The following is a 22,674-nucleotide window of genomic DNA, read 5'->3' on the forward strand; positions in this document are numbered from 1 at the left end:
TTTTTTTTTTTTTTTTTTTTTTTTTTTTTTTTTTTTTGTTAACCTTCTTTGATTACATAAAACGAATTGGTTATCATCTAGTTTTATGTATTATGAGCGCTCTAGTTTCATATCATGTTAGTATCTATTTAACCAACGAATGTGGACATCAGCTTTTTTGCCAGTACCTTTGTCAAACTGCATCCCTTTGAATGTTCAATGCAATTGGACTTTTTTTTTTGGCTGTTAGTTTGATGACATTCAGAACTATTAAATATTTCATTATTTGATATTCAATTGAAATTTAAAGCTGCAAACTAATTTCTGAATATGATGCTCTATAAAGTTTCGGTAGATTAGTTGTTACTATTTTGTGTATGTTTCTCATCCCTAGGCATCTTTGAAACAAGGCTGCTAAATTATTGAGATGGTTAGGACTTGGTTTGAGTGCTGCAATTTTATGACAAGCATTAGAGGACTTAGGCAGTGCACAATAATGGCCCTAGCAACTAGCTAAAAAGCCTGGACATGGTAATAATATCGAGCAGGAGAAAAATATGCATCTACATAACTTTCTGGTGAATAAGATACAATATGTTTAAGGCATTTTAAAATAAATATTTTCCATCATATAAAGATTCATGTGGTGGCCAACTATTAGATATTGTTTTAGGTTTAGCATGATATCAAAGCAAGCATTTTAAATTGTTGCAGTTTAACCATGCTCACTGTTGACCAATGATTACTGTGAAAACCAGGTTTTGGAAATGGTTTTCTAAGAAAATGTGCTTTGATACAAGCTTTCTTGATCCGAGTTCAACATGCACTACAATATTGTGAACTTTAATGTAATTTTTTGCTATATGATGCACAGGGCTCCCCGATGGGCAAGTGTAAACCTTGGAATTTTTATATGCCTGCAATGCTCGGGTATTCATAGGAGTCTTGGAGTACATATTTCAAAGGTTTCCCTAACTCTTTCCTACCACAAGTAGAAAAAGGATTTTTGTTAGCTATTGAAGTTCCTTTTATGTAGTTTTATGTGACTACTAGTAGATCGTTGAACATTTTGGTTTTGCTTGAACAGTATCTTGTAGTTGGAAGAGATTCTTCAACTTCAAAATGATCTTAGATTTAAACAATAAAAAAAGGATTGTATAGGGCCAGAAACTTGCCAGCTTGTATGTATTTATTACTGCCGTTGGAGTATCTCAATATTTTTGGAGGCAAGACTTCTAGTCACTCTGTTTAAGATTTTTTGGTGGTTATTTAGAGGAAATCTCCTTGCATATTAATTTCATTGAAGATCACAAATACGGTGAAAGACTTAATGGAACTGAGGACAAATTAGCACATAAGTCCCACACTATTTGTGCTTTTGATAGCACTTAATACTAAAAATTAATTAGGATTCTCTACCCAAGATGCTTTAAGGATTAAGCATTTCCTCTTTGCAATTGAAGCTTCAAGAACCTTGTCGTATATACATATTACTGATCTGCTGGGCTTCAAAGTAAATTTGTTATCTAGTTCAAATTATCCAAGATAATCAGTGTCATTGCCCGCAAACTATGTCCAAGTCATCTGCCGACAAACCCAATAGATCTGTCAAGTATTAGTTAAGCTTGTCCTGTAATCCTTGGGTTGAAATTGCGGTACTGCTCAACTACATTGAATGCACAACTAACTTATGAACTCACTGAAATTATGAGCACGGTGAACTGCTTGCATTGCCTTATGCATATGTGCTTGCATTTGCTGTTACATGTAGTTTAATTGAATTTTGATTTACCTGGTGTTATAACTTCAATATTTTCTAAATCCTTGTTATGTTGGATCTTTGATTGCTGACATTTTGAAATTTTCATTTTTGTGGTAGGTACGGTCTACTACTCTTGATACATGGCTACCGGAACAGGTTGCTTTTATGCAGTGTAAGAATATTTAACATTTGTTAAACTTGTCTTTTCAGAAGAAAAGTTAAGTTAGGAACATCAATAGACTGCTTTCAATTTAAATTCCTGCCCAATTGGTGGATACTTGATCCCCGAAGAAAAATCTTATGTTGAGAGATCTTACAGCCAGCAAATTAATTTTTCATTTTTATCAACTACTTGAGGTCGATGGTCACTTACAGATCATTTAACATATTGCTTACTATATTTGTAGCTATGGGTAATGAGAGGTCAAATTATTACTGGGAAGCGGAACTACCACCAAATTTTGATAAGAGGGGGAATCAAACATTCATTCGTGCCAAGTAACTTCTCTGCATAAATTTAGAACAAGTTCTTAAATAAATTTGGATGTGATTTATTCATTCTTGTTCTTTTCTATTTATCTAACGTTGTTGAGGAACTTCCAGGTACGAAGAGAAAAGGTGGGTTTCTAAGAACAGAGCATACCCAACTCCAGAACTAGGTGGAATGAGTATTTATTGTGATTCGATTGTAAATGGACCCAAAAGCTCTGTTCCAAAGAAGATAAGGAACTATTCTCTTGAGGAAGAGATTCTCACAAAACATGCGACTCCCATAGTTGCAAAAGCACGCGGGGTTAGTTCATTTTTAATCTTGTTGCTTAGTATTCTTTATTCTTGTTTTCCTTCAAGTGAGATTTTTCTACAAGTTACAAAATTACGATCATGCATCTCCATGTTAGTGCGGAGGGAATTACAAAAATAGCATAATAAAAGTAGTCAATGATCTAGTCGTAACATCTTACCACACATATAAGTCCTGACATTTTTTAGCATACGCTATTTTATTATGTTATTCAACAAAAATTCTATCCTATTAATGTGTTCCTTTCATTTTCACATTGGTTTGTTTTATTACAAATCCTGCTCACTTGGAAAATGAATGAATAAACAAACGGAGTCAGCACTTCACTTTTTTTCCTTCGATTGCATGATTTGGGTTGTGGAATTCATTGAACTTGTTTCATTTTTTAGAGACTAGGGTTACGTACAAGTTGTTTGTTTTAAGCATGGCCATTCTTACAACATTCTTCCTACGCCAGTCTTTCAGTCGTTGTCTGATCTGAGATCTGTCCTTTTTATAACTTGTTCTTGCTGATTTTACCACCCCTTGGTCCAAAGCATTTTATGGTCGTTTACCAAGAAGACAATATTGAAAAAGAAGTTAATTTTTAAGGGAACTTGACACCCGTAGTTAGTGTGAGATCTAGATCCACATCAGTTGAAGAGGGAAATGAAGCATTCTTTATAAGTGTGTGGAAACCTCTCCCTAACAAACGCGTTTTAAGAACCTTGAGCGGAAGCCCGAAAGAGAAACTTCAAAGAGGACAATATCTACTAGCAGTGGGTCTAGACGGTTACAATCAGTCTAAGTTCTCTAATGAATTTCAGGAGGGAGAAAAAATGGCTTCCAGGCCATATTAACACTCCCTGCTTGCCTTGTCTAAGAAATAAGAAGCTGTAGATTAAGAGTGTGATTATGGTTATGCATTTTTCTGATGCAGAATTCTTTTGATATGAAGGATCGTACGATTGCTTCAGCTCCACCAAGAGGTCCTTCATTAACGAAAGAATGTGAGACTTCCACAACAAATACAAACAGATTCCCAGATCTCTTCCAATGTGTCCAAGATGCAAACAATGACTGCTCCACTGTAATTCCAGCTCCTTGGGCAACTTTCGATTGTAAGTACCCACGCTTGCTCCAAAATGACCTTGATTGAATGCTTTTAATCAATCAACTCTAATAAATCGGATTCTTCATAATTTCAGGAGAGCGAATTCTACACAGTGCCTTGGTGATAAATTATCCATTTGTGGTGCCTAAATTTGGACGAAGAATATCTTGTCAACAAGGTATGTTTCCTCTACCTGAGACTCCATTCAAATAAAATCTTGAGTTTGTTACATTGTCCTCTGGAATTCTCATTTCCATTTAGTGTCATAGGCTTTAAATCTTTGATTTTCATTAGCTTTCTTCACAACTCCGAGAATCCTGGGCTCTTCAATCTCTGAAGGATTTATTACCTCTCCTATCATTTCTTCGGCTCCTTATATAAATGTCTATATTTTTCTTTCCTTTAAAATATTTCTATATTCAATTTATTATTTTATAAATGTCTAAATAAATACTATTTAAGTACTTTAAAAGTCTCTTTTTTTAAATATCTTTAGAGCTTTCTATAATACTTTCAAATATATACATAATCTAACACCATGAAGATTTTGAAAAGCGCGTATGCCCGGTGATTATTCTGTTCTTAAGCTCTCGGTGTGAGATGGTAATTTTGAGAATTTTCTCTCATTTCTTTTTCTGCATTCATCTTTTTGTTTTATGAATATTATAAAATAAAAGACGATCAGTTTTCAACAGCTTTTCTTATTTTTCTGTACGCAGGACTCAGGAAAAATGCGTGAGAGTGATCAATCCCCAGAAGTGCAGCTTGCATGAAAATTCATCCATTTTCTTCCCTTTATACCCTACATTAACTTGCGTTATTTTTTCCATAATTCTGTGAGTCTAATCCTAACGTTAAAATAGTGGATTGATAGGTTTTTCCTCGTTAGCTTTAACTCAAAAATTCTAGAATAATGACTAAAATGCGCTACAATAATAGTATGAGAACTAAGGTGAAGAAATTGACATGAATACCTCGCATCCGCGTACAAAGCTAGCTCATGTTCGATACCCAGATTTTTCGTTGGATTGGGCGGATGGAAGGGGCATTAATTCAGCGCCTATATATAAAAAGCGTTCCCGAGGAAGTAAGGCTGTTGAAGGGGGGTGGGGTAATAGAAAATCCAATCCATCCATCCATCCATCCATCCAAAGGGTTACAAGAGGGTGGAGCGAGTAAAATGCCATGGGAAACAAGATTAGCAAAAACAAATACAAGGAGAAAAAAGGACTCTTCCAAACATTAAAAATATGTAAAAACTAAACAAAATCATCCCAAGAGATTGGTCCTCTCTAGGAAGCTTGCTTCTCTTCTGCAGCAGCTTCGAAAGTCTGTCCTTCAACGAGGTCGGGAACATCGTCGTCATCATCATCATCCTGTGCATTGGCAGCACCAGCACCTGCCCCAGGTGCTTGCTTCTGGAACTGCTCAGCCAACTTCCTCAGATTGTCCAAGTTATCAGGTCCTAAAATATTGACATGTGAATTGAGTCAGTGTTCGATCTTTTACTAAATCTACAACACAGCGGAAACACGAAAACAGTAGCATACTAACCCAACTGATTGATAATTCCAGGAAGAATATCCTGCAATTCTGTGAAAAGAAATCAAATTATTAAAGAGGGCATATAAGATAAAAAATTCCAACCATGACATCTTCATAATTTCTTGCCTGAACAAGACGTTAGACTTTTTTCATCTTTGGGACTTGCTTTAGGTAACAATTCTTTACGACAAACAAACAAGGTGCTCATTTACACAGCATACATATAAGATAGGAACAGATTAGATGTTACAATTGACAATGTTGCAATTCAAGTAAATGTCAAGAACGACATAATTTAACGACGGTCAACTATTCTATAATTTATAAAGATTATTCAGTTTCAAGTAGAACAGATGTCTTCCTATGCTGGACCTAGTGGAACAGTCCATTAGAATTTGAGCAAACCCCCTTATTATGACACATTACAACTTCCAAGCCAACGAGAACATGCTGGTTCGATAAAATTTTCAACAATATAATCCTAATCCCTAAGAACCCTCGCACAATTTTATTGCATTACAATAAAACGTCACAACTAAAAACACTTGAAGGTTTGCATCCAATTAACATTTACTTCAAGAATAACTCGTTTCATTACAGCTTCAAACGTTTCACTGTCCAACTAAGTTCCCCTTATTTAAAGAATAAAAAAATTTCGTAAAAAAATTGAATAGTTTTTATATAGCATTCCCAAAACGACTCCTTATGAACACTTTTGATTAGCAGTATTCATCATTGAGTTAGAAATGGTTTGAAAACCAGAACTATACAATTGGAAGTGAATAGCCAAGTAAAATACAGCAGATACAACTATACGATGTTTCATTTAGGCTATTCTTTTGTTTTAAAAATTATACGACCGATTTTCCAAAAAACAGAAAGTGTTCCATTGTAGAGAACTACTCAAAGAATCCCCCTAGACTCGACGACACAAGATCAGTTATATGTTTCATTCTATTCAATAAGTGTTGGGAGAGACTTACTTTTCGTTTGAGGAGTACCACTAACAACCCAGGTGTTTGCTGCAATAGAAGCTTGAACTGAAATAGAGAACAAGAAACAACTAAACATTAGATATTGTACCTATCAAGATATAGATGGTAAAGAGCCAAAGGGTAGTTGAGTGGCTTTACCTTTCGGGTTGGTAAATTGAATAACTACATCATCCTTGAAGATGTTGACTTCCTCAATTGCAGGAATGGCATTAACTCCTATTCTCTTCAAGGTACTTTGAAGCCGTTTATCATCTGTGGTAGTTGTTTTGTGAACAGCTTTCTTCTTCCTTCAATTGACAACAGACAAAGAAAATTTAAAAAAAATGAGGGAAAAAAAACGATCTTTGAAAAAAGAGTATGAAAATGATATTCCCACAGCAAAACAAAATTATCTTGTTCAGAAAGCATGGGAAAATATCGAGAGAAAACAACCTGCTTAAATGAACGATGCAATACACAAACAAGCATGAAATTTATGTTTGTGAATTCATCCATTAGTCAACCAAGTAGTGCGATAAAGAAGAATCATATATGTTGTCAATGGTAAACCAATAGCTGTAAATCAAATTTTCAAAATGAACTACTATCAAAAGCAAACTTCACAGATTACAATAAAGAAATCCATTAGAACTAATAGAATGATGGATGAGAAAACAGAGAAAATCAGAAGTAGATGGGGAACGGTGTATACATATCATGTTACCTTCATCCTTAGGATCATGCCAAGTCTACAGTTGGATGATGTTATTTCACGTAAAACATGGTTCAATGAAATTACTCACCAACAAATAAAATATAATCAAGCACGTCCAGATAAAACTTTTAAGAGCTCCATATTCCAGAATTAATTTCCAACTCCTTATTAAGTAAATCAAGCAACAGATAACTAACTCTTCTCACACACTAATTAACTTTCAAAAGATGCAGATGAAACTCACCTTCTCACGCTACCTTTTCCTCCAGTGCGAACTGCACCAGCCATCTTCTGGAGCTTGGTATGATCCATCTGCACAATATAGGAACAAATACAAGACTAACGATAATTGAAAACTTAACAAGTGATTAAGAAAATACAAGACGCGGAGATTTGTATAAGAGCAATTAAAAAAAAAAACAGAGATTAGTCAACGGAGAAAAGAGAGGTAAAACAGATTAACGCATACATGTGCTCGGCTATATCTTTTACAACTATAAATCAAACAAAAAACTTATTAGAAGAATCAATTAACAATAACGATATCCGCAAGAAAGGCAAAACTGAAAATCATTATCGAGGCCTAAGCTTATCCAAAAAATATTTTCAGTTACAAATTATCCATTCATTTCCTCATATTCATCGTAGAGAGTACATGAGTGAGATTGTCCTAGAGAGGCCGTCAACATTTCACGGAAAAACATTCGTGAAAAGTAAGCTTCTGCTCGTACTGTAATTACAGTTCGACTAATTCATCTAACCTAGGTTTTTCATTGTTCATTTCTGAACGTCCAATCGAAGGATGCAATCAACGCTAGTATATATTTAGTCATTACGATCTGTAGAGTCGCAAGAAATCCGACATCACAAGCAAGTTTAACATAAGAAAATCAACGACGATCAGTTTCAAAGACATAGCAATCTATCAAATCGACAAACACCTTAATAGAAAAGGAAAAATCCGGCTCCAAAGCTATAAAATGAAAATGCGCTACAATAGAACACTCAGAAGAGAAAATTCATCGTCGAAGAACAATCCGAAAATAGTAAGAAGCACATAGGATCAAGAAGGCGATGAGAAGTGAAGCTAAACTGGAAGGAAGAGTTACCTTCAAGATTATTAGAGTCGAGTTCCCGAAGCGGAAGAGGATAGCCTCAGTCTGGGACGGCGCTAATGCATCATATATTAGGGCGCGCCGAATACGATGTTATTTAAATAGGCTGATCCAACGGCTGTGATTTAACCTCACCTCGAGTAGTGGAAAATCCAAAAATATTTCTGATAATTCTTTTTTTTTTTTGTTCTAATTGTAATAATCACTTTTATTTGCAAAATAAACAAATAAATAAATAAATAAAAATATTCTCTTGTGCGTATAAACAAAGTTTCTCTTTTAGGAGAATCAAATTTTTTTAATAGTTGTTTAAATAATATATATTTTAATTAATTGAGTTATAATTAAATTTAACTAAAAAAATATATTATTATTGGAATATATTCAATTTTATCGTCTAAAATAAATAAAAGAACATTATTAACATCTCATCAATATAATTAATAAGATATTAATAGTTTATTTATTGAACTATAATTCACTTTATTGTATCGGAAAAGGAAATTATGATCAATAAATTAATTTTTTTTTTAATTTTTTAATTTTGAAAATTGACTCTGCGAGTTCTTTAAACACAATACTTGGAGTTCAATACTTTGATTTTTTTTTTTTCTTTCTAATATTACAATTCAAGCAAATAAAAAAAAAGAATAAATAAATGAACCGAAATTACGTCCAAACCAAAGTGATCCTGAGAATATTATGTCTAAAAAATACTTAAAATTAAATGAAAGTTATTATGTATACTAATAAGGTACACATTACTTTTTAGGTTATTCAACCAAATGAGTTTCATAGTTGAAGAAATATACATTAATGAACTGAGATTATATCTAAATGAGAACGGCTTTAAAGGAAATAAAAATACTAAAAAATGCGTGTAAAGTAAATAAACTTCATATTATATTGGAAAGTGAATAATTAAATTTAATTGTTGAATATATATATACACTAAGCTTCCATGGCGCTTGTGAACAACTTAAGGCCCAAAGATAAAAGTTTTTGGTTAAAAATGGCCCATTAAGTTTTGGAAATTGCATTTTTTGCCCATGTATGCCCTTTCTCTTAAATACTTTCATGTATGATTGGCTACAATGGGCACTCTAGAGCTATGATATTATGCGTATATAGATCCTCGACAACACAGAGAAGTTGGAATAAAGGTAGAATGACTAATGATTTTACACTACTGTAAAGATACCTCTGTCTCTGTTTTTTTTATCGGATAGTTATTAAGAAACAAATCAAACTTTACAATTGTACTTGTTGGATGAAAGTCCCACTTAACTAATTTAAGGAATGATCGCGGGTTTATAATCAAATAATACTATCTTCATTGGTTTAAGGTCTTTTGGGGAAGCTCAAAATAAAGCCATGAGAGCTTATACTCAAAGTGAACACTACCATTCATGGAGAGTCATATTCATCTAACATGTCATCAGAGTCATGTCAATAGAATCCTCAAATGTCTAAACAAAGTATTGTGAGTCTCGAATGCATAGTCAAAAAGTGACTAAAGTATCGAACAAAAAGGCGTACACGAACAAGTCTCACATTAGCTAATTTAGGAAATGATAATGGATCTATAATCAAGAAATACTATACCTTCCACTATTTTAGTGACAATTTCATTAAATAATTTGTTGTGAGATAAAATAGGGAGAAGGGCAAATAGGGAAATAGGGTTAAGATAAGAAAAAAACGAGTGGCTGATGTGGAAATATAGAGAAAGTGGGGGACGAAAATAGAAATAGATAAGATTAGAAGTGAGGAGTGCAGAGAAATTCACGTGATTTGATGGGGATAGTTGAATAAAGTATGGGAATGGCATGGAATGAACGGTGGTGATTGGTGGTGGGCTTCATCATAGCGCGCATTGCCACGTGCAATGAAGTCGACAGCACAAGCCTTGCCCATTATTTACGTACTATTTTAACCCTTTTGAAATTTATTTATTTTTAATTAAAAAAAATATATTGAATGTGATGGTACAGTTTAATGATCAATTACAAGAAAATATTTTCTCAATGCCCTAAATGAAAGACAAAACTTTGTAGAATGACTCGATTGACTATTTCACTAATTTAAACCCATTTTATGATTAGTGGTTAAAATAGGTTTAAAAATTTTAATTTATATATTATTATCGTGTGAATTTTTTAAGTAATTTTTATATTTGGAGTTTAACGATGGTAGAGTAGAAAATCGAATTATCAGCTTCATAGATAACAAGATGTATTTTATTTGATGCACAAACTCACCGTTAACCAATATTGTCTTACTTTTATTTCAGACTTTCTCTCAAAGTTTTAAAATGAGTCAACTTAGAAAAAAATTTCACACTCTCGTTACTCTCTGATTGATGTGAGAGAACTCACAATCCACCCCTTGAGGCCAGCGTTCTCACTGCATACCGCTCGGTGTTTGGCTCTGATACTATTTGTAATAGTCCAAACACCCTTTTTTCTTCTTGTGCTCTCTCTCTTAAAGGTTTTAAAACTCGTTTACTAGAAAGAAATTTTCACGTTTAAAAGAAATAAGAAATGTTTTGCTGACATGAATATTAAGGTATTCCAACTAAGGATGATTTTAATCATTGATAAGCAAACTTGAAATTTTATTAAAAAAATCTAAAAATAGTTAAAAGCAAACTCAAACGACGTCGTATCTTATCTCACTTTAAAATAAATAAATAAATAACTATTCATTAGTGAGGTCATGAGTACGTAATTGTCCACTTTTTTTAATTGATTTTAAAATTATATTAAGATATTTTGTAGTGTATTGCTAAATTAAATTATCTTATTTAATTGTTTCTTAAAATATTATGGAGAGTTTATAATTTAAATTTATTTATACCCAAAAACACCAACATATTTTAAGATGTAAAAATTTTAATATCCAGGGGGTAAAAATGAGAAGAACCAATAATTGAAGGACGAAAGTGAAAAATGGTGAATAATTCAGGGACCAGAGAGTCTGCCTTTTGTTCTATGCATGGGTCAGCGTCAGTTTTCATGAAAAATTGGAGGAAAAAAAGGGGAAATATGGAATTAAACAAATTAAAAGGGTGATATACTGATATATTATATAGTCTAGGCCCTTTTTAGCAAGATTAACAGAGGGATCTGAAAGGGAAATTAAATTAGGCTTCTTCTGCTCTAAACTCACATTAACAAAGATTAATTTTATTATTAAATTAATTAATCTTGGTTTGTTACAGAAGAGACATTTCCAGTGGAAGCAGAATTTGAAGAGAAGGAATTCTTGTGATTGTGCATCCAAACCTTGAAAACTTGGCGAGTGATCCCCACGCTCCGACAGAACCTCTCGATCTCCTCGTCCAGATCTTTCCTCTGCAACTTCCAACCCAATCTCTCTGCAAATGCCAGCATTTTTTCCTTCTGATCCGTCGTGAACTTTGTTCGGAACCGTTTTTTGCTGCCGCCGGTGTCGGTGGCGGCGTACTCGACGATGGCGTGACGGTCGTAGTCCATGAGGTTGTCGGCGGTGGGGGCGGCGGAGGAAAAACGTCCGCTGCCGCCGATATACGTGACTTTGCGGTGGAAGTTGCGGTGGCAGTTGCAGGCGGCGCAGTAAAGTTGGTTGGCCGGAGAAGAGGTGTCGTCGAGAGTGAATTCGCCGCAGCCGTCGGTGGCGTAACTGCCGAGATTCGCTGCATGGTTCCGTAGGCATTCTCTGTAGTGATAATGAGAATTCTCTCCGTCCATTTTTTTTTCCTTTTTCTCTCTCTATTTCTCTGTGTGTATAGGGAGTTTATAATGGGATATCCTGCCGTTTGGGATGCCAAACTTTTAACCCTAATTACTTTTTATATATATATATATATATATGGAGAAGACTAAATTGTTTCAAGCACCGACAGAACCAGAAGCGTCCCTTGTTTCAAATAGAGGAAAACGGGTTATTCACATTTCATTAAATTGAAAGCTAAGCAGTGGTAATTCTAAGGATTCTCGAGGGGAAAAATAGAGATGTCTCCTACGTTACCCGTAATATGTGAAAGTATCGACGTAATTTCATAGAGTCATTCAGTCTGAATGCTACATGAAGAACATAAGTCAAATGAAGGAATGGGAAGACCTAGGATGTAGAAGATCATAACATGAGTGATTCGGCGGATTTGGATTCCTATATATCCACTCATGTGGTACTTCATTGGACGATATATATAAGATCCATATGTATAGATATCATCATCTACATCCAGAAAGCCGTATGCTTTGGAAGAAGCTTGTACAGTTTGGGAAGGGGTTTTGATTGATCAAAAAGAAGAATCTACTTCAACCGATATGCCCTTAGGCATGACCATATATATGTATGTATGTATGTATATGTATATGCATCTCGTGCAAGAGCTACCGTCATACTTTCTTTACGACTTATTTTAACGTTGTAAAGAGATATGAACTTATTCGATCATTTGATTCAATTTTAACCCTTATTCCTTCCTCTCGTCATATTTCTTTGTTGCTCGTCCTCCTTTGTCGCAACCCTGCCCTCGTTAGCTACTAACTACGAATCACTGAAAATATTTGCTATTACCCACTGCCCATCTTCTTCGGCCACTAACCACAAAATGTTCGAAACATTATCAGAGCTGCATTAACGATCTCCTGAAAAATATGCGATACGGGAAACAGACAATGGTAGTAACTATCATATATATAAAATGAAGTGAATAGATCCTACATACATCGATTCGAGAGGGGAACGAACAATTCTTATAAGAATGTATAAACTTTTTCCTAACAAACGCGTCTTTAAAACTATGATGGCGATACGTAACGAGCCAAAAGCAGACAATATCTGACAACGGTGAGCTTGAGCTGTTACAAATGGTATAAAGGAAAACACCGAGTGATATGTCAACGAGAGTTTTAGGCTCCCAAGAAGGGTGGATTGTGAGATTCCAAAGTTAGACATCGAGTTGTGCGCCAACAAGATTTTGAGATCCCACGTGAATTGGAGAGGTGAACAAAACATTTTTCATTGATATTCGGAGAAAATATATATTCGTGATTTAATAAGGTTAGTTTGATGGAAATACATTTTTTGTGAGCATGGGCTTGAAATTAATATATATAAAATATAAATAAATTAATTAAAAGATATTTGGTGTGGGATTGCTATTATTGGAGAAATGAGGAAAAAGATAAAAGGAGGGAACAATCTTAATGTTTTTGCTTCCAAATATCATATTTAGAAAAGAACATTGTGATGTGATTTGATGTATAGGTTCATGAATTTGAGTTCTTCGTAACATATATTTATATATATATATATGTGAGATTAATTCTTCATAAATATTAACAATACGTCACAGCGGTGTGAGTTTATCATTGCCCAATTAAACCTGCCATAGAAAAAAGTAAAAAAATAAATACTGGAAGGGTAATTTCCGACAATAGTCCCTCCACTGTAATTCTTTTGTTCTTTTTACCGTTAAAGTGGGCTTTACGACAATAGTCCCTCCACTGTAATTCTTTTTTTTACTGATAAAGTGGGCTTTAATGTCCATTTTGAAAGTTGTCAGCAGACCCGTGAACCGTTTCGGGTCGTCCAGCAATAATTCACCCCCGAAAATATACCAAAATAATAATGAGGGATTTTATTATTTATTATTAAATTAAAATTTTGATTTTGATATTTTAGTGTTGTAATTGAAAATTTTCTAATATTTTAAAAATATTAAATAATAAATCTCTAAATTTTAAATTTTTATATTCAAATTGACCTAAGTGATTAATGGGATAAGGTATTTAAGGTCAAATTTTCCCCCTTATATATGAGGTAACGTTATCATTGGCACACCGCTTAGTATTTGACTCTAATACCATTTGTAACAACTCAAGTTCACCACGAGCACATATTGTTCGTGTTGACCTGTTATGTATTGTCATCAGTCTCATAAGTTTAAAATGCGTCTATTAGAGAGAGATTTTCACATCCTTATAAGAAATGTTTCGTTTTCATCTTCAACTGATTTGAGATCTCAAAGTATATGAGGATTAACCGTATTGAAAGATAGTTAACGTGATCATGTCGAAAGAGAATATTATGGTTATCAGGTGCCAAATCTAAATTTCCGACCTTGATCTGAATCTTGAGCACAAAATGTTACAATCCGAAACCCTAATATCATAAGCCGCAAACATTTAAAAGAAAAATGGAAAAGCTTTGGTGTCATGTAATAATATTAATTATATAATAAATGATAATATAGTGCATATGAACGCATGTTTTTAGGTTACTAGTTGTTTGGAAACAGGGATAAGATAGCGATAGCCAGTTTTGTCTGTAATTCAGTGGACAGCTTGGCTGGAAAATCCTGGTTTAGTCTTTGGAATTTTCATACCCAATCAGACACTGAAAATATTCACAACCGAATATTTTACTTTTTTTTTACTCTTTCTCCAAATTTTAACCCGAAAAAATAAAATAAAAGATGAAAAAATAATTAATAAATTAAATTCCCATTTCATCCATGATTTGCATGCATCCATGCATACATACACATACCTAGCTCAAATTTTAAATATATTAAAATTATATTATTTCATTATTTTTTTAGTTCAACCATTAAAAGTTAAGTCGGATCGACGCATTTTAAAAAAATTGGACAACAAAACACGGAAATCAGTAGGTTGTAGTTGAAAGCAGTATCTATTTGCTTAGATTTCAAAAACCACAAGGTTAACAAACGAGATCTTAAATCTCATCTTTTCGAGTTCAACACAATATGAAGTAAAAAAGTTATATCGAGAATAATTCTCCTGCAATATGATGATGCAACCTACTCCACGTTTCTTAAGAGGGAAAACTATCTCCACAGACCAACCCGAGTTATTTCAGCATGTTTTGTCCTAAAAAAAATTCTTAGAAGATCATCGAACATAGAACTACTATAAGTAAAACATGTTTAACTATGAATTTCTTATAATTAAGCCACAAAAAATAAAAGTATACTTCATTGGTACATAGAGGACTGTACCTTATTGATCAAATGTTCCAATGCTATGAAACGAAGGAATAATGTCGCACATTTACATGTTTCGGTTCACAGCGTCAATAACGTCTAGTATTGTGGAGATTTTTTTTCTCCCCATCATTTCAAAACGTCAAGATTACAACGGTAAGATACTACTCTTAGCATGTCAATGCCATACGAGTCGTTTTTGGAGGATATTTAGCGAGATCCCAGTTAGAGAGGGGAACAAACATTATTTATAAGGGCGTAAGAATATCTTCTTAGTAGACGTGTTTTAAATAAGTAACGAGCTAAAACAAACATTTTCTATTAGCCGGAGGTTTGAACTATTTCAATATTTATTGAAACAATAGTCCTAAACTAAAATACTAATAAAGAACTAATTTATTGCCACGTAGGACCTAATTTTTCCTACTATTTCATAATTTTTTTTTTCATGTATTAATTTTTTTTTTTAAAATTGAGTTTGTATCGTTATAAAAAAAATTAAAATTAATTTAATTCTTCGTGTAATTTTCTTTTTCTTTTTAATTTAGGTTCTATAGTTGTGCGTGACGAGCATCGAGACTTCAAGAGTGGCCTGCGACGGCGGCGAAGTGTTCCTCCATGACGACTGCTTTAGCTGCGCTTCAATTCGCCTTCCTTTCTCCACCCGCTTCCAAGAAGCTTCCATACTCCGTAAGCTTACTCTGATTCTTCTTCTTCTTCTGCTAAAATTTCATTTCCAAATTTGGTTTAATTTTGAGGACGCTCTTGTGTTTCAAGTCAGCTGTATACTGCAATTAAGTTCCGTTTTACTAGCTGAATCGCTGGATAGGTGCTTCAATTTGTCTTAATAGCTAGATTCTAGTTTGTTTTATGTCTTGCTACTGAAGAATGCGGGTATTGTTCAGCTGTTTTTCAGCTCTTCTGGGCGTAGAAATGGTGTACAGTTTGTGGCTTGTAATGCTTCCAGTTCAAGAAATGGAAAAGGTGCCTTTCTTTTCTTTTTTTTTTTTGTCTTTTATTTCTATTTCTGAATTGAATTTTCGATATGACTCTGTGAGTTTCAGGTGCTTTTGACCCAGAATTGCGTTCTGTGCTTGATCTCGCCACGAATTCCGAATTATATGAGCTTGAACAAATCCTCTTCGGTCGCAGGTTTGTTTGCCTTCATTTGTTGCATTGTTGTGAGATTCAACGTCGGCAAGAGAGGAGAACGAAGCACCTTATAAGGGTGTGGAAACCTCTTCCTAGTAGACGCGTTTTGAAATCGTAAGGTTGACGGCGATACGTAACGGGGCTTGAGCTGTTACAAATGGTATGAGAGCTAGACACTGGACGGTGTGCTAGCGAAGACGCTGGCCCCTAAGGGGGGTGGATTGTGAGATCCCACAACGGTTGGGGAGGAGAACGAAACATTTCTTATAAGAGTGTGGAAACCTCTCCCTGGTAGACGCATTTTAAAACCATGAGGCTGACGATGATACATAACGGACTAAATCGGACAATATCTGCTAGTGGTGGGCTAGGGTTAGAAGTATTTTTAGCTGGAATTTGTTGATCTTAGGTTGTGGGAAGGGAACACATTTTACCACGAAGTTTTAGATTTCGAGTTTAGTTTCAAGAGGCTGATCTTTATGTTGACAACGTGCAGTTACTTCAGCCCTTTGATGAAATCGATTACAAACCATGGCGAAACTGACTATGCTATGATTGAGGAAGACCTTGAAGAGAGAGATGATTTTATTTCAATGCTCGAGTCTCGATTCTTATACCTTGCAGCCGATGCCCGGTCGACATTAAGGTTTCGTATTGCCAAACTAGAACACTTATGCATAGTTCATATTGCTGTCAGGCTGAAAGATGGTTATCTCATATGGCTAATTCAAGAACTTTTATGCTCATTGTTCTTATGCGAATTTCATTTCAATTATATGAGTTTATTTCATATGTTGTTCTTGGAAGGGGTTGGAGACCATCTTATAGAGATGTCTTGCTTACAGTGAGAAAAAAGTTAAACGTTCCTTGCTCAACTAAGTTGTCTTCCGAAGACCTTGAAGCAGAAATATTTCTTCATTTGTTACAGGAATACTCGAGGTACTTTACTGAGGCCTGCATTTTATACCTTAGATTTGATCATTTGAGTTTGTAAAATCTAGATGTGTTGGTATAGCTCGATCTGTAAACGCTGGTTATATTGATCCAAACATATATTTATTAGTAACCGAACATTTAATTTAAGTTTTAGGAGTTGTAATAAATGAAAAATACGTAGATCAAAATAGTATTTCTAAGAAACTTGCTACTAAATGTAGTGTAACAGCTCAAGCCCACCGCTAGCAGATATTGTCATTTTTAGGCTTTCCCCCAAGCCCACCACTAGTAGATATTGTCATCTTTGGGCTTTCCCTCGTGCTCCTCTTCAAGGTTTTTAAAATGCGTCTACTAGGGAGAAGTTTTCACACCCTTATAAAGAATGCTTAGTTCTCCTCCTCAACCGATGTGGGATCTCACAATCCACCCCCCTACAGGGTCCAGCTTCCTCACTGGCACTCGTTCTCCTCTCCAATCGATGTCGTTCCCCTTTCCAATTGATGTGGGATCTCACAATCCACTCCCCTTCGGGGCCTAGCGTCCTCACAGGTATTCCGCCTAGTATCCATCTCCCTTCAGGGTTCAACGTCCTCACTGACACACCGACTGGTGTCTGGCTTTGATACCATTTGTAACAGCTCAAGCCCACCTCTAACAAATATTTTCCTCTTTAGGCTTTCCCTTTCAGACTTCCCCTCAAGGTTTTTAAAACACATCTGCTAGGGAGAGGTTTCCACACCCTTAAAAAGAATGCTTCGTTCCCCTCTCCCACCGATGTGGGATCTCACATGTAGAAAGTGAATAAAGTGGCGACCGTGCTCTACAATGATGAACTGGATTAGATGATCATATCGACTCTTGATTTAAGGATTTGTAACTATAAATGAATGTGAACGACTAAAAGCAGATTAATATTACGTTTCTTTCAACGCTCATGTAGTGAAGAATCAGTGAGGCAGTCTAACCTTGAAGGTAGTCTACAACTTGGACTCAATCAGTGGAAGGTGCAAACTTTAGCAGCCACTGATGGAGCATCTGACCTGCCATCCTTGATATTAAAGGTATCGGTTTTATTAGCTCGTTTTGCACATGGCACGTTTCGCTTCACATTGAACACCATTGCATTTTCTCACATCTTTGTCTTTCTCTCGACAGGGCGGTAGTTTGATAACCGTGGTTAAAATGTTTCAAGTGGTAAGAATATGGTTATCCTGTTTTATTCTGAATTTTTTTTCTTCTCAAGAAGCATTAGTCTTGTTGCAGTTTGCTAGGACTTTATCTGGAAAGATGTTCCGAGAAGCGGCCAACTATCAAATTAAAAAGGAAATCATCAAAAAGGTACTCGGTAACATCTAAAATATAGTAGGGTCAGACATTGTGTCTAGTGAGAGTAGTTGAGGTCTGCACAAATTGGCCCGAACACTCACGGATACTAAAAAAAACATCTGAAATATTCTCAATACATTTGGACTTAGGAATAAAAACCATGGTTTATAGATAGAACTATGAGGTCCCACATCGGTTGGAGAGGGGAATGAACCTCTCCCTAGTAGATGCGTTTTAAAACCATGAGGCTGACGCCGATACGTAACGGACCAAAACGAACAATATCTGCTAGCGGTGAGTTTGAGCTGTTACAAATGGTATCAGAGCTAGACACCGGGTAGTGTGCCTACGATGATGTTGGGTCTCGAGGGAGGTGGACTGTGAGGTCCCACATCTGTTGGAGAGGGGAATGAACCTCTCCCTAGTAAATGCATTTTAAAACCGTGAGGCTGATGACGATACGTAACGGGCCAAAGTGGACAATATATGCTAGTGGTGGACTTGAGCTGTTACAAGAATGTCCCTTGCTTGTCATGTTCTTGCTGTCCAATTGACATCTACCTGGAAGTTCTGCTTTCCAGCTCGACTTTTCTACATGATCGTTGTTTTTTTTGGCAAGATAATATTTTTTTCGATCGGAATAAGAAACGTTTTTTTTTAGAACATCGAGGTTTTTCTGAAAAGATTATCTTTGCCTGCAAATCATGCAAACTTTTGAAGCCATAATCGTTTAAAAATCGACCAATTCTTTCATTTTACGAACCATAAGTGTATCCTACGCGCCTTTATTCTTTACCTTCCTGACTTCTTAGGGTGGACAGTTAGCTGCAGCCAATCTCGAGTCGAGAGTTGCCTTGCTCGTTGCCCAAAAGGTAATCGTATATTTTGTTCTCAATTCCAATGCATCAATGATAGATTTATAACAGTGTATAATTACAACGTTTTCAAGCCTTCTATCATTGAGTAACGGTCCGTGGCTCGAGTCCCTTGAAAAGCGGGTCGTTACACCTTCGGACATACATTAATGGTCATTACAACAGCTCTTTGAATAGAAGCTATTTTAGTTTTAGCCCGTCGGCATGCAGTAAGATTGAGATATCTATTTCTTCCAATTTGGGACAGGGTCTTGCAGGTGCTGCTTCAAGATATCTTGGTTTTAGAAGCATTATGACCTTGCTCGGCCCAATGTAATTACCTCTTCTGCCATTCACTTCATGAATTTATTTTATGCCTTCAAACTTTCTCAATCTCTCCCTATAAGAGGACGGGTTCAAGCCACGGTGGGCACTTACTTGGGATTTAGTATCTGATACGGTCAAGTAGTTATCTTATGAGAATAATCGAGATGCAAACAAGCTTGAGCTAAACATTCATTTACGTTCGTCGGTGATGACCTAATTTCTTTCTTTCGTGCTCAAACGTGGCCCGGTCTTGACTCGATAACATATGTGCTCGGTATACATGTGTGATCAGGATTTTACTTTCTGCAAGCATTTGATAATTTTTTGTTTCTGGTTCAGGTTTTGGGGAACATTTCTGGCGGATATGGTCATTCAGATGATGGGAACTGATTATGCTAGAATTTTACGAGCAATTTATGCTTTTGCACAGGTAACCTTCTCTTGCCTACCTGTGGTTGGATTCATCATTCATAATCTCAGTACGAGCATGATTAGATATTAAGGCTGTGATTAGGTTCAATGGTCTAAATTGGCAGTTTCTATAGTAGAGCCTACTAACCAAACTATCACAATAAAATGAATGAACCCGAACATTTGGTGCTTTTTTTCGATTGAGAGTTCGGGTGAATTTGACATACTATTTAATTTAAACATTTTTAGATATAAAATGTGAGATCTCATATTAGTTGGATAGAAGAACGAAACATTTTTTATAAAGATGTGAAAATTTCTCCCTAGCAAACTCATTTTAAAATTTTTAGTGGAAGCTCGGAAGGGAAAGCCCAAAGAGGACAATATCTGTTAGCGGTGGGCTTGAGCTGTTACAAATGGTATCAGAGTTAGACATCAGGCGGTGTGTGCTAGCGAGGATGCTGGGCCCCAAGGTGGTGGATTGTGAGATCCCACATCGGTAAGAGAGGGGAACAAAACATTCCTTATAAGAGTATGAAAACTTCTCCCTAACAAGCGTGCTTTAAAATCGTGAGGCTAACGGTGATGCATAACGGGCCAAAGTGGACAATATCTGCTAGCGGTAGGCCTGGGCTGTTACATTTGGCCATCTAAAATCTTTGAGGAGGTTAATCCAAACATACCCTTAGTCTCGTTCCTAGTATATCAACTAACCAAAATGCTCCGGTTATTAGAAGCTTCGTCGTGGCTACGGAAAAAGTAGAATAACCCTACTACCCACTCGACCATGGGGCTCCAGCTATTGCAAGTTTCTAGTGTGTTATGGAACTTAAAAGCATTACAAATAAGAGGATATAGGAAGGACAATAAAGTAAAGTGAGGGGAGGCATGGGCAATATTGAAGGTAAAACTAATTAGTGCTAAGTATTGATGGAGGAATGCAGAGGATGAATGAATGTTCTCAGCGGTTAAACTTTCATTAAGCCTTTTGATCTCTTGTTCGAGTGTATAGGTCTTAACCAACTAAGCTATGTTTAGGTTGTGTGAGATCCCACATTACACCGGGCGGTGTATCAATAAGGACGTTGGAATCCAAAGGGGGTGGATTGTGAGATCCCACATCGATGGAGAAAGGAACGAGTGCCAACGAGGACGCTGGATCTCGAAGGTGGTGGACTGTGAGAGGATATGGAAACCTCTCCCTAGAGACACGTTTTAAAATCTTGAGGGAAAGTTGAAAGAGGAGAAATATCTGCTAGCGGTAGATTTAGCCGGTTGACTTTGAGTTTAATGATATGCTAATCACGTATATTTTAAAAGAAGCAAGATCTAAAACATAAAGCTTTTGAATTGAAATAGAAGAACGATATGATTTGGTTATTTATTCTTTTTGGGCACTCAAAATGATGATTGTTTTCGCCACAGATTCGGATTACTCGCACGTATAGACTACCGTCATCCTCCAGTGACCAAGAGAGAATTTGAGCTTTTTGATGCTAGCAAATCACAATATAATCAACATAAAAGATCGATCTTGCTAGGCTTGTTGAGCTACATCAATGGAGGAACTGTCTTGTTGCCCATCACCAACAAAGCTTTGATCAAACAAGCCTTTACTTCCATCTATGTATATAGCAAGCTCATTTCAAGTCATATGCAAATGTTTTGTATTTTATAACCTTTGGTTATTGGTTATGCATCTGATGGAGTTTCTATGAGTAATTTAATGAAGGATTATATTCAATAATTTGATTTTGAGATAGATACTACATGATTTGGTAAGAGGTGTTCAAAAGATTTAGCGATCGGAATGACTCGATCAACCAAACCCAATCGATATGGTTTGAGTTATGTTATCAACTTATTTGAATTAAGTTACGATTTAGCTCTATGAGTTTTGGTTCATGAGTTTCATTTGTTAGATATTAACAAAAATTTAAATAAATGATCCGAACAATTTATATCAACGTAGAATTCAATATTAATTAGGGAGAAAAGAATTTACTTAATGTCTATATTAAATCACTCATTAAAATAAATTAGTTCTAAATTAATTTGAAAACATGAAGTTTTGCTTTATAAATTTGGGAACTATATAGGTGTTATTTATAATAATTTCTTTATTCAGCTTTTTTATGTTCTTAATTCGTTATTATTATTATTATTTATTTTTTTAAAAAATAGCTTTCGACTTTTTGCTTTTTTTATTTTATTTTATTTTTTTTATGCAAAAGAACTGTCTCTGCACTATCACATGGTTTGTTTCTTTCCACGTGTCACGGTTTCAACCTTAAGAAAAATTTTCCATTTTTATAAAATAAATTTAAGATTTTATAAATGGAGTTGAATTATTCCTTAATATGTGGGTCTGTTATGTATGGTGGTCAACGGAGAGATTTCTACACTCTTATAATAAATGTTTTATAAATATTTTGTTTTACTCTTCAATTAACCACATACATACTATGACAGATTTGTGCGAAAATAATTTTAAAAAATCATTATAGAACGGAATAAGTTTGACTTTTGACTCATAAGTCATAGAAACACGTAATATAAATTATGTATTATACGTGTATATATAAAAATATATATAAGTTTTAAGGAATAAAAATATAATATAAAACCCTACTAACTTTGTGTAGCCTAACTTTCATTTATTAATTATTGCTTTGATATGATA

At 35.1% G+C, this 22,674-nt stretch overlaps 4 protein-coding genes across 9 annotated transcripts in view; 2 read left to right on the top strand and 2 right to left on the bottom strand.

The window, feature by feature from the left end:
• LOC111490533 (probable ADP-ribosylation factor GTPase-activating protein AGD15) overlaps nucleotides 1-4,524 on the top strand; it is a 5,937-nt gene extending 1,413 nt beyond the window's left edge. Inside the window, exons 3-9 of one of the 2 annotated variants that reach the window (XM_023139178.1) lie at nucleotides 854-944; nucleotides 1,859-1,913; nucleotides 2,149-2,239; nucleotides 2,345-2,534; nucleotides 3,463-3,643; nucleotides 3,731-3,814; nucleotides 4,356-4,524. In XM_023139178.1, coding sequence (XP_022994946.1) covers nucleotides 854-944; nucleotides 1,859-1,913; nucleotides 2,149-2,239; nucleotides 2,345-2,534; nucleotides 3,463-3,643; nucleotides 3,731-3,732 — 610 coding nt within the window. In that variant the 3' untranslated portion in view covers nucleotides 3,733-3,814; nucleotides 4,356-4,524. The remainder of the gene's footprint in view (nucleotides 1-853; nucleotides 945-1,858; nucleotides 1,914-2,148; nucleotides 2,240-2,344; nucleotides 2,535-3,462; nucleotides 3,644-3,730; nucleotides 3,815-4,355) is intronic. The other variant, XM_023139179.1, reaches the window with a different exon arrangement.
• A 98-nt stretch (nucleotides 4,525-4,622) lies between these two features.
• LOC111490535 (nascent polypeptide-associated complex subunit beta-like) lies at nucleotides 4,623-8,071 on the bottom strand. The gene is made up of 6 exons (XM_023139181.1): nucleotides 7,980-8,071; nucleotides 7,115-7,182; nucleotides 6,315-6,463; nucleotides 6,165-6,221; nucleotides 5,191-5,229; nucleotides 4,623-5,101 (listed from the first exon to the last, which is right to left on the bottom strand). Exons 2-6 carry the CDS (start codon nucleotides 7,180-7,182, stop codon nucleotides 4,929-4,931), a joined length of 486 nt encoding a protein of 161 aa, XP_022994949.1. The 5' UTR covers nucleotides 7,980-8,071; the 3' UTR covers nucleotides 4,623-4,928.
• Nucleotides 8,072-11,152: 3,081 nt separating this feature from the next.
• Nucleotides 11,153-11,790, bottom strand: LOC111490534 (zinc-finger homeodomain protein 10-like). The gene has a single exon (XM_023139180.1). It carries the CDS (start codon nucleotides 11,714-11,716, stop codon nucleotides 11,189-11,191), a length of 528 nt encoding a protein of 175 aa, XP_022994948.1. The 5' UTR covers nucleotides 11,717-11,790; the 3' UTR covers nucleotides 11,153-11,188.
• Nucleotides 11,791-15,552: 3,762 nt separating this feature from the next.
• LOC111490214 lies at nucleotides 15,553-21,753 on the top strand. 5 transcript variants are annotated; one of them, XR_002719508.1, is made up of 13 exons: nucleotides 15,553-15,675; nucleotides 15,873-15,969; nucleotides 16,050-16,137; nucleotides 16,634-16,783; nucleotides 16,945-17,076; nucleotides 18,014-18,134; nucleotides 18,229-18,267; nucleotides 18,337-18,411; nucleotides 19,212-19,271; nucleotides 19,522-19,586; nucleotides 19,920-20,010; nucleotides 21,417-21,562; nucleotides 21,593-21,753. XR_002719508.1 is itself a non-coding variant. In XM_023138747.1 (12 exons), the coding sequence occupies exons 1-12, from the start codon at nucleotides 15,604-15,606 to the stop codon at nucleotides 21,474-21,476; spliced, it is 1,050 nt and encodes a 349-aa protein (XP_022994515.1). In that variant the 5' UTR covers nucleotides 15,553-15,603; the 3' UTR covers nucleotides 21,477-21,733. The 5 variants fall into 5 exon arrangements, 3 of the variants coding, with proteins under 3 accessions (XP_022994515.1, XP_022994516.1, XP_022994517.1); XR_002719509.1 differs by lacking the exon at nucleotides 19,522-19,586; XM_023138747.1 differs by having other exon boundaries at nucleotides 21,417-21,733.
• Nucleotides 21,754-22,674: the final 921 nt, after the last annotated feature.

Source organism: Cucurbita maxima, unplaced genomic scaffold (genome assembly GCF_002738345.1).
Source record: "Cucurbita maxima cultivar Rimu unplaced genomic scaffold, Cmax_1.0 Cma_Scf00015, whole genome shotgun sequence".
Lineage (NCBI taxonomy): Eukaryota > Viridiplantae > Streptophyta > Magnoliopsida > Cucurbitales > Cucurbitaceae > Cucurbita > Cucurbita maxima.